General features: G+C 41.9%; 1 protein-coding gene across 4 annotated transcripts in view; it reads left to right on the forward strand.

Moving 5' to 3' along the window:
• Positions 1-2004: 2004 nt before the first annotated feature.
• The window catches only part of LOC137342183 (polypeptide N-acetylgalactosaminyltransferase 15-like), a 103352-nt gene continuing 93150 nt past the window's right edge, over positions 2005-12206 (forward strand). For 2 of the 4 annotated variants that reach the window (XM_068005949.1, XM_068005959.1), the window contains exons 1-3: positions 2005-2792; positions 6251-6417; positions 10351-10555. In XM_068005949.1, the coding sequence (XP_067862050.1) occupies positions 2275-2792; positions 6251-6417; positions 10351-10555 (890 nt within the window). In that variant the 5' untranslated portion in view covers positions 2005-2274. The remainder of the gene's footprint in view (positions 2793-6250; positions 6418-10350; positions 10556-12206) is intronic. The other 2 variants (XM_068005942.1, XM_068005935.1) reach the window with 2 other exon arrangements.

The following is a 12206-nucleotide window of genomic DNA, read 5'->3' on the forward strand; positions in this document are numbered from 1 at the left end:
CCTCCGTCGTCCAGCTGGGTGGGACTGCGCTCGCCTGGTTCCATTCTTATCTATCCAATCGTAGCCAGAGAATCATCTGCCAAGGCTTCTCTTCCCACTCCCGCAGCGTTACCTCTGGAGTCCCCCAAGGATTTACCGTTGGCCCCCTCCCATTTCTCATCTATATGCTGCCCCTCGGCGACATCATCCGAAAACACATCAGATTCCACATGTACGCTGATGACACCCAGCTTTACCTCACCACCACCTCTCTCGACCCCTCCACTGTCTCTCATTTGTCACACTGCTTGTCCGACTAAATGTGCAAAAATTTCCTCCAACTAAATACTGGGAAGACCGAAGCCGTTGTCTTTGGTCCCTGCCACAAACTCCGTTGTCTAGCCACTGATTCCATCCCTCTTCCGGATCACTGCCTGAGGCTGAACCAGACCATTCGCAACCTTAGCGTCCTATTTGACCCTGAGATGAGCTTCCGACCACATATCCGTTCCATCACCAAGCCCGTCTACCTATGTAACATTGCCCGTCTCTGCCTCTGCCTCAGCTTATCTGCTGCTGAAACCCCCATCCATGCCTTTGTTACCTCTAGACTTGACTATTCCAATGCTCTCCTGACTGGCCTCCCATCTTCCACCCATAAACTTGAGCTCATCCAAAACTCTGCTGCCTGTATCCTAACTCGCACCAAGTCCTGTTCTCCCATCACCCCTGTGTGCATAAGAACAAAAGAACATAAGAAATAGGAGCAGGAGAAGGCCATCCGGCCCCTCTAGCCTGCTCCGCCATTCAATAAGATCATGGCTGATCTTCAACCTCAACTCCACGTTCCTGCGTTCCTGCCCGATTCCCATATCCCTTGATTCCCTTAGAGTCCAAAAATCTATCTATCTCAGTCTTGAATATACTCAATGATTCAGCATCAACAGCCCTCTGGGGTAGAGAATTCCAAATGTTCACGACCCTCTGAGTGAAGAAATCCCTCCTCATCTCGGTCCTAAATGTCTGACCCCTTATCCTGAGACTATGTCCCCTAGTTCTAGACTCTCCAGCCATGGGAAACAACTTCTCAGCATCTACCCTGTCATGGCTTCTTAGAATCTTATATGTTTCAATGAGATCACCTCTCGTTCTTCTAAACTTCAGAGAGTATAGACCCATTCTACTCAATCTTTCCTCAAAGGACAACCTTCTCATCCCAGGGATCAATCTAGTGAACCTTCGTTGCACCGTCTCTAAGGCAAGTATATCCTTCCTTAGGTAAGATCAAAACTGCACACAGTACTCCAGCTGTGGTCTCACCAAAGCCCTGTACAATTTCAGCAAGACTTCCTCATACTCTTATACTCCAACCCCATTGCAATTAAGGCCAACATACCATTTGCCTTCCTAATTGCTTGCTGTACCTGTATGTTACATTGATCTACATTGGCTTCCGCTCCGGGAATGCCTCGATTTTAAAATTCTCATCCTTGCTTTCAAATCCCTCCATGGCCTCGTCCCTCCCTATCTTTGCAACTTCCACAGCCCTATAACACTCCTAGATCTCTGCGCTCCTCCAATTCTTGCCTCTTGTGCATCCCCGATTTTAATCGCTCCACCACCGTGCCTTCAGCTCCCTAGAACCTAAGCTCTAGAAACCTCTCTGCCTCTCTACCAGTCTCTTTTCCTTTAAGTCACTCCTTAAAACTTACCTCTTTGACCAAGCTTTTGGCCACCTGTCCTAATACTCCTTATGTGGCTTGGTGTCAAATTTTGTTTGATAACGGTCCTGTGAAGCGCCTTGGGACGTTTTACTACGTTAAAGGCGCCATATAAATGCAAGTTGTTGTTGTAGACGCTTCACGCCCCGTTACAGTTTTACGACGGCTGTTGTTTTGTTGTGATAAGTGGGGCGCTAGGACCTAACGTCAGAGAGCAGCGGCCGAGTCAGTGAGTGGGTCTGTTTGCATCTGCTGCTCAGATCAGAGAGGATACAAGCAGCACTGACAGCCTAGCATCATATACAATCTGCGGGCAAGTGGCAAACATACAAACAAATCCGCAGCCTGTGTTTTATGTTTGTTTCTATTAGCACAAGCATTTTTTTTTTACTTAACAAACAACAAAAAAAATACTTCAGAGCTTCGGACCATCTTCATCATTAAAAACCTCAAGAGTAAAACAATCCCTGGAACTAACGCAACTAAAGATGAGATATACTTGGGGAGATGCCTTTGGATAAGCCGCCCCGGGTGGCGTCTTCTGATCTCTGCTGGCTCAGATTGCTCCCGCAGCATGTGGAGGAAGAGGTGTCGGTGCGGACTGTACCGGCTGCACTTCGCCCTGGTGTGGCTGATGCTGGGCTTGCTGCTGCTCACCGTGACACTGCTGGAGCCGCCGGCTGGCCACTCCAGCAAGGACACAGCCGCTGGGATCGGCGGCCACATGCAAGAGGACAGCCGGGCCAACAGACACTTACCGCAGCAGCAACAGCAGCAGCACTTGCCCCTGGAACTCATGCCCTTCGACTCCTTCAGCGAGGATGAGTTCATTGTGGCGACAGAGAAAACCGCGAAGCCAAAGAAGAAGGAGAGGGGGAGGAGAAGCGCTTACAGACTGGTGAGAACAGGTAAAAGGACGGTGGTGTCGGCCGCTTGGTCCCCAGGGGGTCAGGACGGCAGGCTGGTCCTATTGGACCCACATGGGGAGGACAGGCAACTGGAGCGACACGGGCTGGAGAGGCGCGGTTTCAACGAGGTTGTCAGCGAGAGGATCTCTCTGCACCGGAGACTACCTGAGGTACGCGATCCTTTGTAAGTACAGGAGCACCGAACCTGCTTCTTCTTCTCCTCAAGTCTCCCCGGGGGTCCCTCCTCCCGTCCGCAACTCCCCTCACAGCTGAAGTCCAAATATGTGCTCATTTATGTATGTAATGGAGAAAGTCCAAATAGCCAACAATATATATATATATATATAGACAGATAAATAGATGTATATACAGATGTGCAGAGGATACAAGTACCAGTCTAACCCCATGGTTGAGCAACGCACAGTTTGAGTTGGGAAGCTCTTCCCAATCAGTGGGAGAACAGTTGTATTTTAGCGCTAAGTAATCCAACTATTGTTTTCGGCAAAAATGCATTTAAAGCAATTTAAATTTAGTGGCTGGCAAACAATTGATCCGCATCGGGATATTTTAATATTGCCCACAGTCATGTGAGATGGCTGTTATCTTTCTTCAGAGGTCTTTGTCTACGAGATTGAGGTGGGACATAGGATACTTTCTTAATAGTAGTAGCCACGGAGCTGGGGGAAACTTTTAGCTGTGCTGCAAAATGTAAATTTAAAAAAAAACTCAATTGCTTAGCAGGTAGTGCAGCATTCACTAGGAAACTGTGTCATATAGACCAGAATGATCATAGGTTCCATCCCTGATCAACGTTTCCAGGCTAGGAAGGAGGAAAATTAATCCAGATTTCAGTTCCCAATCACTATCCAATGACCCATGCTGGAAGTGTCTGCACGAGCAAGGGATGAGGAAAAGATTGGACTCAGTTGGGTTGGCTCCTTGGTGGAAGAACCTCATGGTAGAACACACCCTGACAATCAATGTCTAGATTTCCACGTGAAGGATGGCCACTTTGATGATGTAACAGAGGGCTGCCAGTCTCCATAAAACCATCTCTTGCATGAGTCACTACGTTCAGGAGAGGAGGGATTCAGGTGAGAATTGGAAGGGAAAAATAGAAAGTGAATTAAAAACAGGTTGGAGTAAAATGCTGATGCTGTACATGCCACGATCAAAGTCAAAGTTACATTTAGAGTGTTTAGATTTCATCACATAACTCATTTTGAATCTTTTTTAAAAAGCTTCCGTCACAGTAATAAAGATTTTCATGACCTTATAACTAAAAATAAAACTGGCACTTTGGGGAAACATTGATTGAAAATCCTTTCAACTGGAATTTAGGTAAAGTGGCTACAAAGAATAAATTGGTGGGTGTGGGGAAAGGAAGGGCTGAAAATCGATCCATTCATGACACTACTATAGCTGGCTATCAAATACATATTTCTTTTCATTCCTTGTGGTGAAAGGCCGCACAAGTGCTATAAACACATATGAAATGTTCCACATGATGTGCAACACATCCAAATTATTCACACTACAAATAAAAGCATAGTTGGCATCAACCACATTTCTTATTAAATCATAAATAAATATTGTTTTACAATAATTCTAACTTTTCATTCCAACATGATCTAACACCCATTCCTCTGTCTAGTCTTTTACAAATCATATCCTGCTTGAGGTCCAAGTTTTAGATGGAATTGTATTATTTGCATGGATTTTATCCTGATAAGATCATATCCCTGTTAAGCTCTGTTTTCCTGTGGTAAAATTGAGCTGATTTACTCATGACTGCACAATACTGTGCCTGGATGTAGCTTAGGTAGTCCAGTTTGCATAGGGTTTCAACTGAGGGGTAATTGAAATTATGCAAAGTGAGGAATGAGGAGTTAACCTTTCTAGGAATGCCAGAATTTTCCGTGACAACCCAAATGAATTAAATTCATTGTAGTCCTCCAAATTATAGAAGAAAATAATAGTCTGAGCAGATTTTTTTTGTCATTTTAGTTAAACTGTTGTTTCTTACCAGCTTGGAGACTCTTGAGTAGGACCTCCCTCCCCGTTAGGCCACCTTGGTGATATTACCAATGGGGAATGCTCTCATCTGTCCTGGAGTGGTTCCAATGCAAATAAGGTTGGGAGGGGCACAACTTTAGACTGGCCTGAGAACTGTTGAGCAACTGCCCAACCCAGTGAAACCATGTAATAGACTGAGAAATCTGCTTTCCCCAGCCTAGAGTGTGATTCCTGATGTCAAATGCCACCAGTACCAAGCAAATGCTGCTCTAACTGTTAATTTCTTCTATAAAATGAAAAATATTTGGAACATTATTCTCCATAGACTGTCTCTCCCTTCTAATTATTAAAATTGAAAGTATGCAATATATATTAGCTAGGTTTTCCTATTGGACGTGTTCACATTGTCACACTATGTAATGCTTAGGACTTTATATTAATTTTCTCTTTTAGCTTCAGTCATGGAATTTTCCTTTCTCTTTAACCACTTTGAACATTCTTTTGAAGCTAACCACCATTTTGGCAGTACTAAATTGTAACAGATACACAACTATCTATCACACTGGCACAATAAGATGGAAAAGTTCAAAAATCTGATTACTTTGGATACTAAAGGGTTAATGATTTGTTGCAAAATCTTCATGCTACAAAATCCTTGCTTAGTCACAGAGTCTGTCAAAAATCCATGTAACTTAAATAGTTCAGATACAACCTTAAAATTATCCATGACAATGATCAAAAGGAAATACAATACTCTGCTCTAGCACAGTTGTGCTCTGAGTTATCGAAGCTGTTCTCTTCCTCTATTGATGCTCCAAAGTCTACATAACATTCTCTGTAATATGATTACAGCCTCACAAAATCTATTAACTTTATGGTCACAGCCCCTACAGAGTAATGCAGTGGAACTATTTGTTCATGTCGTCACCATTTTCCAACAACCCAAATGAATTAAATGGAATTTGCAGACAGTAAATCAGGTTGGAACTGTTACGTGTGTTTTACCAGAAGGTTGAATGGGCTCACTGCTAAGCTGTTCCTGTCCATCTGTGCATCAATGTCTGCAATGGTTTTTAAGGATTTACAATTTATGTAAGGAATTGCATTGAAAACTAATGGTGGTATAATGGACAATAAAACGTCATTAATTTTAGCAGCTCCTAGTCGTCTAAAACATATCTAAAACTCAGAGTAACAGTGAATATTTATATAAAATAATACTGTAGAAATGGTGGGAGCAGTAGCAGCTGTTATATTATTTAAGTGGTTTATATCTGAGGTATCGAGCTGATATGAGGCCTGTAGACTGCAAGTGCAGTCAGGAGAGAAATAATTAAAAGTGAAATGGTATAAAAGTTAAAAGTAAGGGTACGTATAGTAAAGAAAGATTATTTTATATTGCAAAAGAAGACAAAAATAGTCAATGAAATTTACAGTCAAGCTTTGCTATCCAGTCCAGCTTGTTTTAACTATTCTAAAACTAATTCAACAGGTAGAGAACAAAAGGTCTATTTGTAGCTACTAATCACATATGGTTGCAATATCAGTACCTAGTCACTGACTTGTTGTGCTGTGTTGGTGTATGGTAATTGGGCAGAGCTATGTGTCTCATTACTTTGTATGTAGATGCCTGCAGCAGGAATACAATCAGAACCTGCCAACTGCCAGCATCATCATTTGTTTCCACAATGAAGCCTGGTCCACTCTTCTAAGGACAGTGAACAGCGTTATGGACACAGCCCCAAAGAAATTTCTCAAGGAGATCATCTTAGTGGATGACCTAAGTAACCAAGGTATATCTTTAATAGAAAAACACAATAAATCACAAAATTCTTGAGAGGGAAAAAGAGAGAGCTCATGAGGGGGAAAAATGAGCATTTATTATTTATAGAGAAATAAAGCTAGATAACATAGAGTCATAGAGTTATACAGCACGGATAGAGGCCCTTCGGCCCATCGTGTCCGCGCCGGCCATCAGCCCTGTCCACTCTAATCCCATATTCCAGCATTTGGTCCGTAGCCTTGTATGCTATGGCATTTCAAGTGCTCATCCAAATGCTTCTTGAATGTTGTGAGGGTTCCTGCCTCCACAACCCTTTCAGGCAGTGAGTTCCAGACTCCAACCACCCTCTGGGTGAAAAAGTTCTTTCTCAAATCCCCTCTAAACCTCCCGCCTTTTACCTTGAATCTATGTCCCCTTGTTATAGAACCCTCAACGAAGGGAAAAAGCTCCTTAGTATCCATCCTATCTGTGCCCCTCATAATTTTGTACACCTCAATCATGTCCCCCCTCAGCCTCCTCTGCTCCAAGGAAAACAAACCCAATCTTCCCAGTCTCTCTTCATAGCTGAAGCGCTCCAGCCCTGGTAACATCCTGGTGAATCTCCTCTGCACCCTCTCCAAAGCGATCACATCCTTCCTGTAGTGTGGCGACCAGAACTGCACACAGTACTCCAGCTGTGGCCTAACCAGTGTTTTATACAGCTCCATCATAACCTCCTTGCTCTTATATTCTATGCCTCGGCTAATAAAGGCAAGTATCCCATATGCCTTCTTTACCACCTTATCTACCTGTTCCGCCGCCTTCAGGGATCTGTGAACTTGCACACCAAGATCCCTCTGACCCTCTGTCTTGCCTAGGGTCCTCCCATTCATTGTGTATTCCCTTGCCTTGTTAGTCCCTCCAAAGTGCATCACCTCGCACTTTTCCGGGTTAAATTCCATTTGCCACTGTTCCGCCCATCTGACCAACCCATCTATATCGTCCTGCAGACTGAGGCTATCCTCCTCGCTATTTACCACCCTACCAATTTTTGTATCATCAGCGAACTTACTGATCATACCTTTTACATTCATATCCAAGTCATTAATGTAGACCACAAACAGCAAGGGACCCAGCACCGCACCCCACTGGCCACAGGCTTCCAGTCACAAAAACTGTATTTCATTTGAAAATGGGGAGGGGGGAGACAGGCTCAGTCAGTAGTGCCCTCACCTCCATTTGGCAAGAAAGTTGTTCATTTGAGCCTCAGTCAAATCTAGGTTGACATTCCAGTGCCATACGGAGCAGGGGGCATAGGCAGCAAATTTAAAGTTGTATTCCCTCCAAATGGTGTCCCCCATCCCCTGGTGTGCATTAACACATGTTTCCAGGGGGCTGAGGCCATTTCCCACTCCCCATAAAATTTTGAAATTTATTCTTAAAATGATGTAATCTGGTTACTCTTTGAACACTTTTTTTACTTCACCGTTGTTGGATTTTTAATTTTTTTAAAACTGTCAATTTATGTGAGATTGGTCACTACAGTACATTGAATCAGATTTTAAAATCTGAAGGCATTTTCATCAGCTGACTGAAAATGTGCTAGGACATAACATTTTATAGCCACAAATAGTTAATGTGAATTCAAGGACTGAGTTTAGTGTGCAATTCAAAAATTCAATAATAAATTACAGAAACTGAAGCTACAATTATTTTAACTACATACTTTAAGGACAAAACAAAAAAAAGCTTTTTCTGCTCCCTTTCATTTCCCCTCTCTTCTCGCCTCTCATCCCCTCATGAAATGAAGACTGTTTTATTGTGACTGAATGCATCCTTTGTTATTCAGCATCTCATGACCATTTGAATGTGTGGGTAGGTAGAAACAACCACACATCAGTCACAGGATAGCTGCATGCAGCTCAGGAGATGATGGTTGTTCACCCCTGCCATGAATCTTCAGTCCATATTATAGACTGGAATCATAGTCAGATTTTACTGAGGTCTGCTGGGACCAAACAAAAAAGAATTAAAACTCAAACTGTTCAAAAATGTACACGTTCATACAATGCAGGATACATAGTTGCAGCATGTGCAATCTGTAACTCCATGCCACACAGCCAGAAATTCAGAGAATCAGGTAAATCCACAAATCCTGTTTTAAAGGACTATCTTATTTTGAGAAAACACACTGAAATTCTGTAAGTCTCCCAAAGATCAATTGATAAAATATTTCAAAATTTACATGATAGCCTGAAGTCTTCCATATTTCACTTTTCATCATTTTGCTGCAAGAATTAGTAATATCACTATGCACAGCTGTGCTTGCAATCCTCCTGCCAACTTTTGGCAGGATCTTAAGAATCAGCGCCTTTCCCCCTGCAAAAAAAATACACAGTTACATACACCTGGCAACCTCCCCCACATACTGAGGCAGTAGTGCAATGTTACAGGTGTCATCCTTCAAATTAGCCATTAAACCAGGGTCCAGACTATCAGTTTAGGAGGGCATTTAGGATCCTATTGCATTATTCGAAGAAGAGTGGAAGTTCTTTTGCAATCTTGGCCAACATTCTCTCTTAACCAATAGCACCATAAAACAGATTGGTCATTTATTTAGTCAGACAGCATCTGTGGAGAGAGGAACAGAGTTAAAGTTTCAGGTCGATGATTCAGAACTGGTTTCTCTGTTTCTCTCTTCACAGTGTTTCCAGTATTTTCTGCTTTTCTTTTTTCAGATTTCCAGCATCCGCAGTATTTTGCTTTTTGTCATTTATTTCATGGCTGTTCTTGTGACATTTTTGGCACAGAATGGCTGCCGCATTTGCCTACATAGCTGCAGTCACTGCAAAATATGTCGAAAGTGCCTTGAAACATTTCAACATGAAAAGTTTCACATACATACAAGTATTATTTATTTATTTTATCCTTTTTGGGTAATTGGAAAAGAAAAGGGAACAGAAAATAAAGATAGTATGAAGCAAAACATTGAATTTGTGCTCAGCCAATTTTAGAAACAGTTGTTGTTAATAATGCTGTATCTATATTGAAAATCACACCGTAGAGTACATGAAAATCAAGCACAAACACATTTTTGGCAAAGTGCCAGTATAAACATAGTATTGCTGTGACCAGTCCTGTTATATGGAATTCTGTTAGCACTTAGTTTATTCCATTTTCACCTATTATATTACTTATAATGAGATTAAATTGCGTTTTACAAATGCACATTGTATTTATTTTTGAATAAATGATTTTAATCTCCTGGGTCTTATAATTGTAATATGAACCGGCTTGAATATGTGTAATGTGCCATAGAAGCAGCAAGCATAGGATCCTGCTGACCAAACTCTGCCATGTACTGTTCTGCCTTTGGAAAATTAAATACACATGCTGAGAGGCAATATTTTTGCTTTGTTTTGTTTCTAGAGAGTATGCTATTCTCCAATTTATTTTCCCTGTTTTCCTCTTTGGTTTGCTTGGGTCATGCACCTACTTCGGTTGACAGAGTGAGCTACCACATCCTAGGCTTCTGCCAGTATCACATCTCAGCCAACTGATAGGAGGCACACAAGAACAGCGCAGTGATAGCGCTCCCTCCAGTTTCCCTTCCTTACTATAGAAAGGCACCTGATTGCAGAAATAGGTCAACAAAGCCCATAACAAAGCAGATTGTATATGCTCTGTGGAAAGAATGAGTTTTTGGGAACAAATAGCCTTTTCTCACTCTTTGCTGTCTAACGTTCTGAACACATTCATGACTTCATTACGTGTCTGTTATTCAGTTGGGTCACTGATTGTGAATAAATCACTCCCATCCCAAATAAGTATAAATAACTCCATGTTTAACTCATTAGGGAGTATAAAGTCCAAGCCTGTATTCAGCAATGTTGCTGTCTTGCTGCTTTTAGCAGTTTTATCAGTAATGCTGAGTAAAACTGTGATTCATTTCTCCTTTTCACAGGACACCTGAAGGCAGCTTTGAGTGAGTATATTTCCAAGCTGGCAGGTGTGAAGTTAATTCGAAGCAATAAGAGATTGGGGGTGATCGGAGGTCGCATGCTTGGTGCAGCACGGGCAACAGGGGATGTCTTGGTTTTCATGGACTCACATTGCGAGTGCCACAAGGGCTGGCTTGAACCACTGTTGGATAGAATAGCCTATGACAGGTATGGTTGGAGAACTCTCATTTTCAATATCCAATGAAAAATGATATTTAAAGCTGAAGATAATGTTTTTTTAACAGGACTTGATAAATACCCAGTTGATGTAGGTGGTGCATTGGTTTATTTAGTCTCTATTCACCTGCTTTTACAGTAGGATGCATTTAATATTATTTAGTGTGGCACTGAGCCATTAGTTTCCAAGTCTGATCCTTAATCTGATTTTAGCTTTGTGGTGCTACAATTGGCCTCTGTGTCCCTGAGCTAAGGAGAGGAAAAAATCAAATGGGATTTCCACTCCTGACCACTGTCCAATGCACTCTGTGTGTATTTGCATGTCGGGTGAGGCAAAATTGTGCTCGTTTGAGATACCCCAAGGGGTAATTTAAATTTTCACCGCAATGGAATTAAATTCTACAGTGGGCGGGGGAATCCACTCTGCCAGTTCTCTGCCTAAGTGGTGAAGGTGAAAATAACCCCCCATTGTCTGCTAGGCTCACAGGGAATGGTCACTCGGATGAGGTATCACAGGGCCACAATTACCTGTGCAAACCTTTCTCAGCAAAAGTCACAGGGTAGGAATAAGAATTGGGGGAAAAATTTGTTACACCAGAAATAGCAACTTGGGGCAAAAATTCTGCTTCTGTGCTCCTGATGCCTGCTACGAGCACATATTGCAAAATGTTGCACTTCCTGCATGTGATTTTCCATCCATTACAATTAATGGACAGGAGGTCATGAGCTAGAAGTGCACAGTTTTGCAATATGTGTTCCTGTCATACGCATGAAAAGCAGAAGCTGAATTTTTTCTCCTAAAAGCCATCATTGCGTTAAGTAGAAAATATATTGCCCGTGATTGTCAGCTTATGGGAGTTCTTTATGAATGTAAAAATCCCAACACATCACACAAGTGCTACAAGCACAAGCCAGCTACTAGTGACAGTCTTTAGTATGAGTGAAAGGATACTGGGAACTCACTATCATGGGTGAGTTACTCAACTTAGTCTACAATCCACAGCTCTAGCTACAGTCCAAGCTTCAAGTTCATGTAAATACTGTGTCCACATTGGTGAACTGATACTTTCCATTCTTGCACACGTGAACTAACAGTTTGGCATTTTCACACTTGTGTGAACTGATATTTTTGGATTTTTACAATTGTGAAGTGACAATTTTATGAGTGGAATTCCTATTACACCCATAGATTATATATATTTATCTGTTCTATGTGCATTATACCCAGTGTTCAGGCTCCTTCTAGCTTTCCATTTTTTTCAGGGAATGAACTCTAATGATTTGGAATGTTACTGAACATTGGGCTATCCCAGGCAGTACATCCTTCAGATGTAAAATATCACATTCTTCAAGTACCAGCAGAAGCCACTTCCAGAGCTGACTAACTCTAAAGAATAAAAATAATAAAATCCAACAAATCTCTGCCCAAAAATTTGCACACCCTCCATAAAATAACTAGATGCTTTATGAAAGACATTATTATTACATTGTTCAGCATTTAGGACAAAATGCCAAGACCGTGAGCATGCTTTCTTTTCTTCATACAGTCCCCAAACTGTACGCTGCAGTATCCCATTAATGTAGTTCAATGAAATTTAACCGGATTTATGACATTGCACTGAAGGTAGAATTGACCCAGTTA

Source organism: Heptranchias perlo, chromosome 2 (genome assembly GCF_035084215.1).
Source record: "Heptranchias perlo isolate sHepPer1 chromosome 2, sHepPer1.hap1, whole genome shotgun sequence".
NCBI lineage: Eukaryota > Metazoa > Chordata > Chondrichthyes > Hexanchiformes > Hexanchidae > Heptranchias > Heptranchias perlo.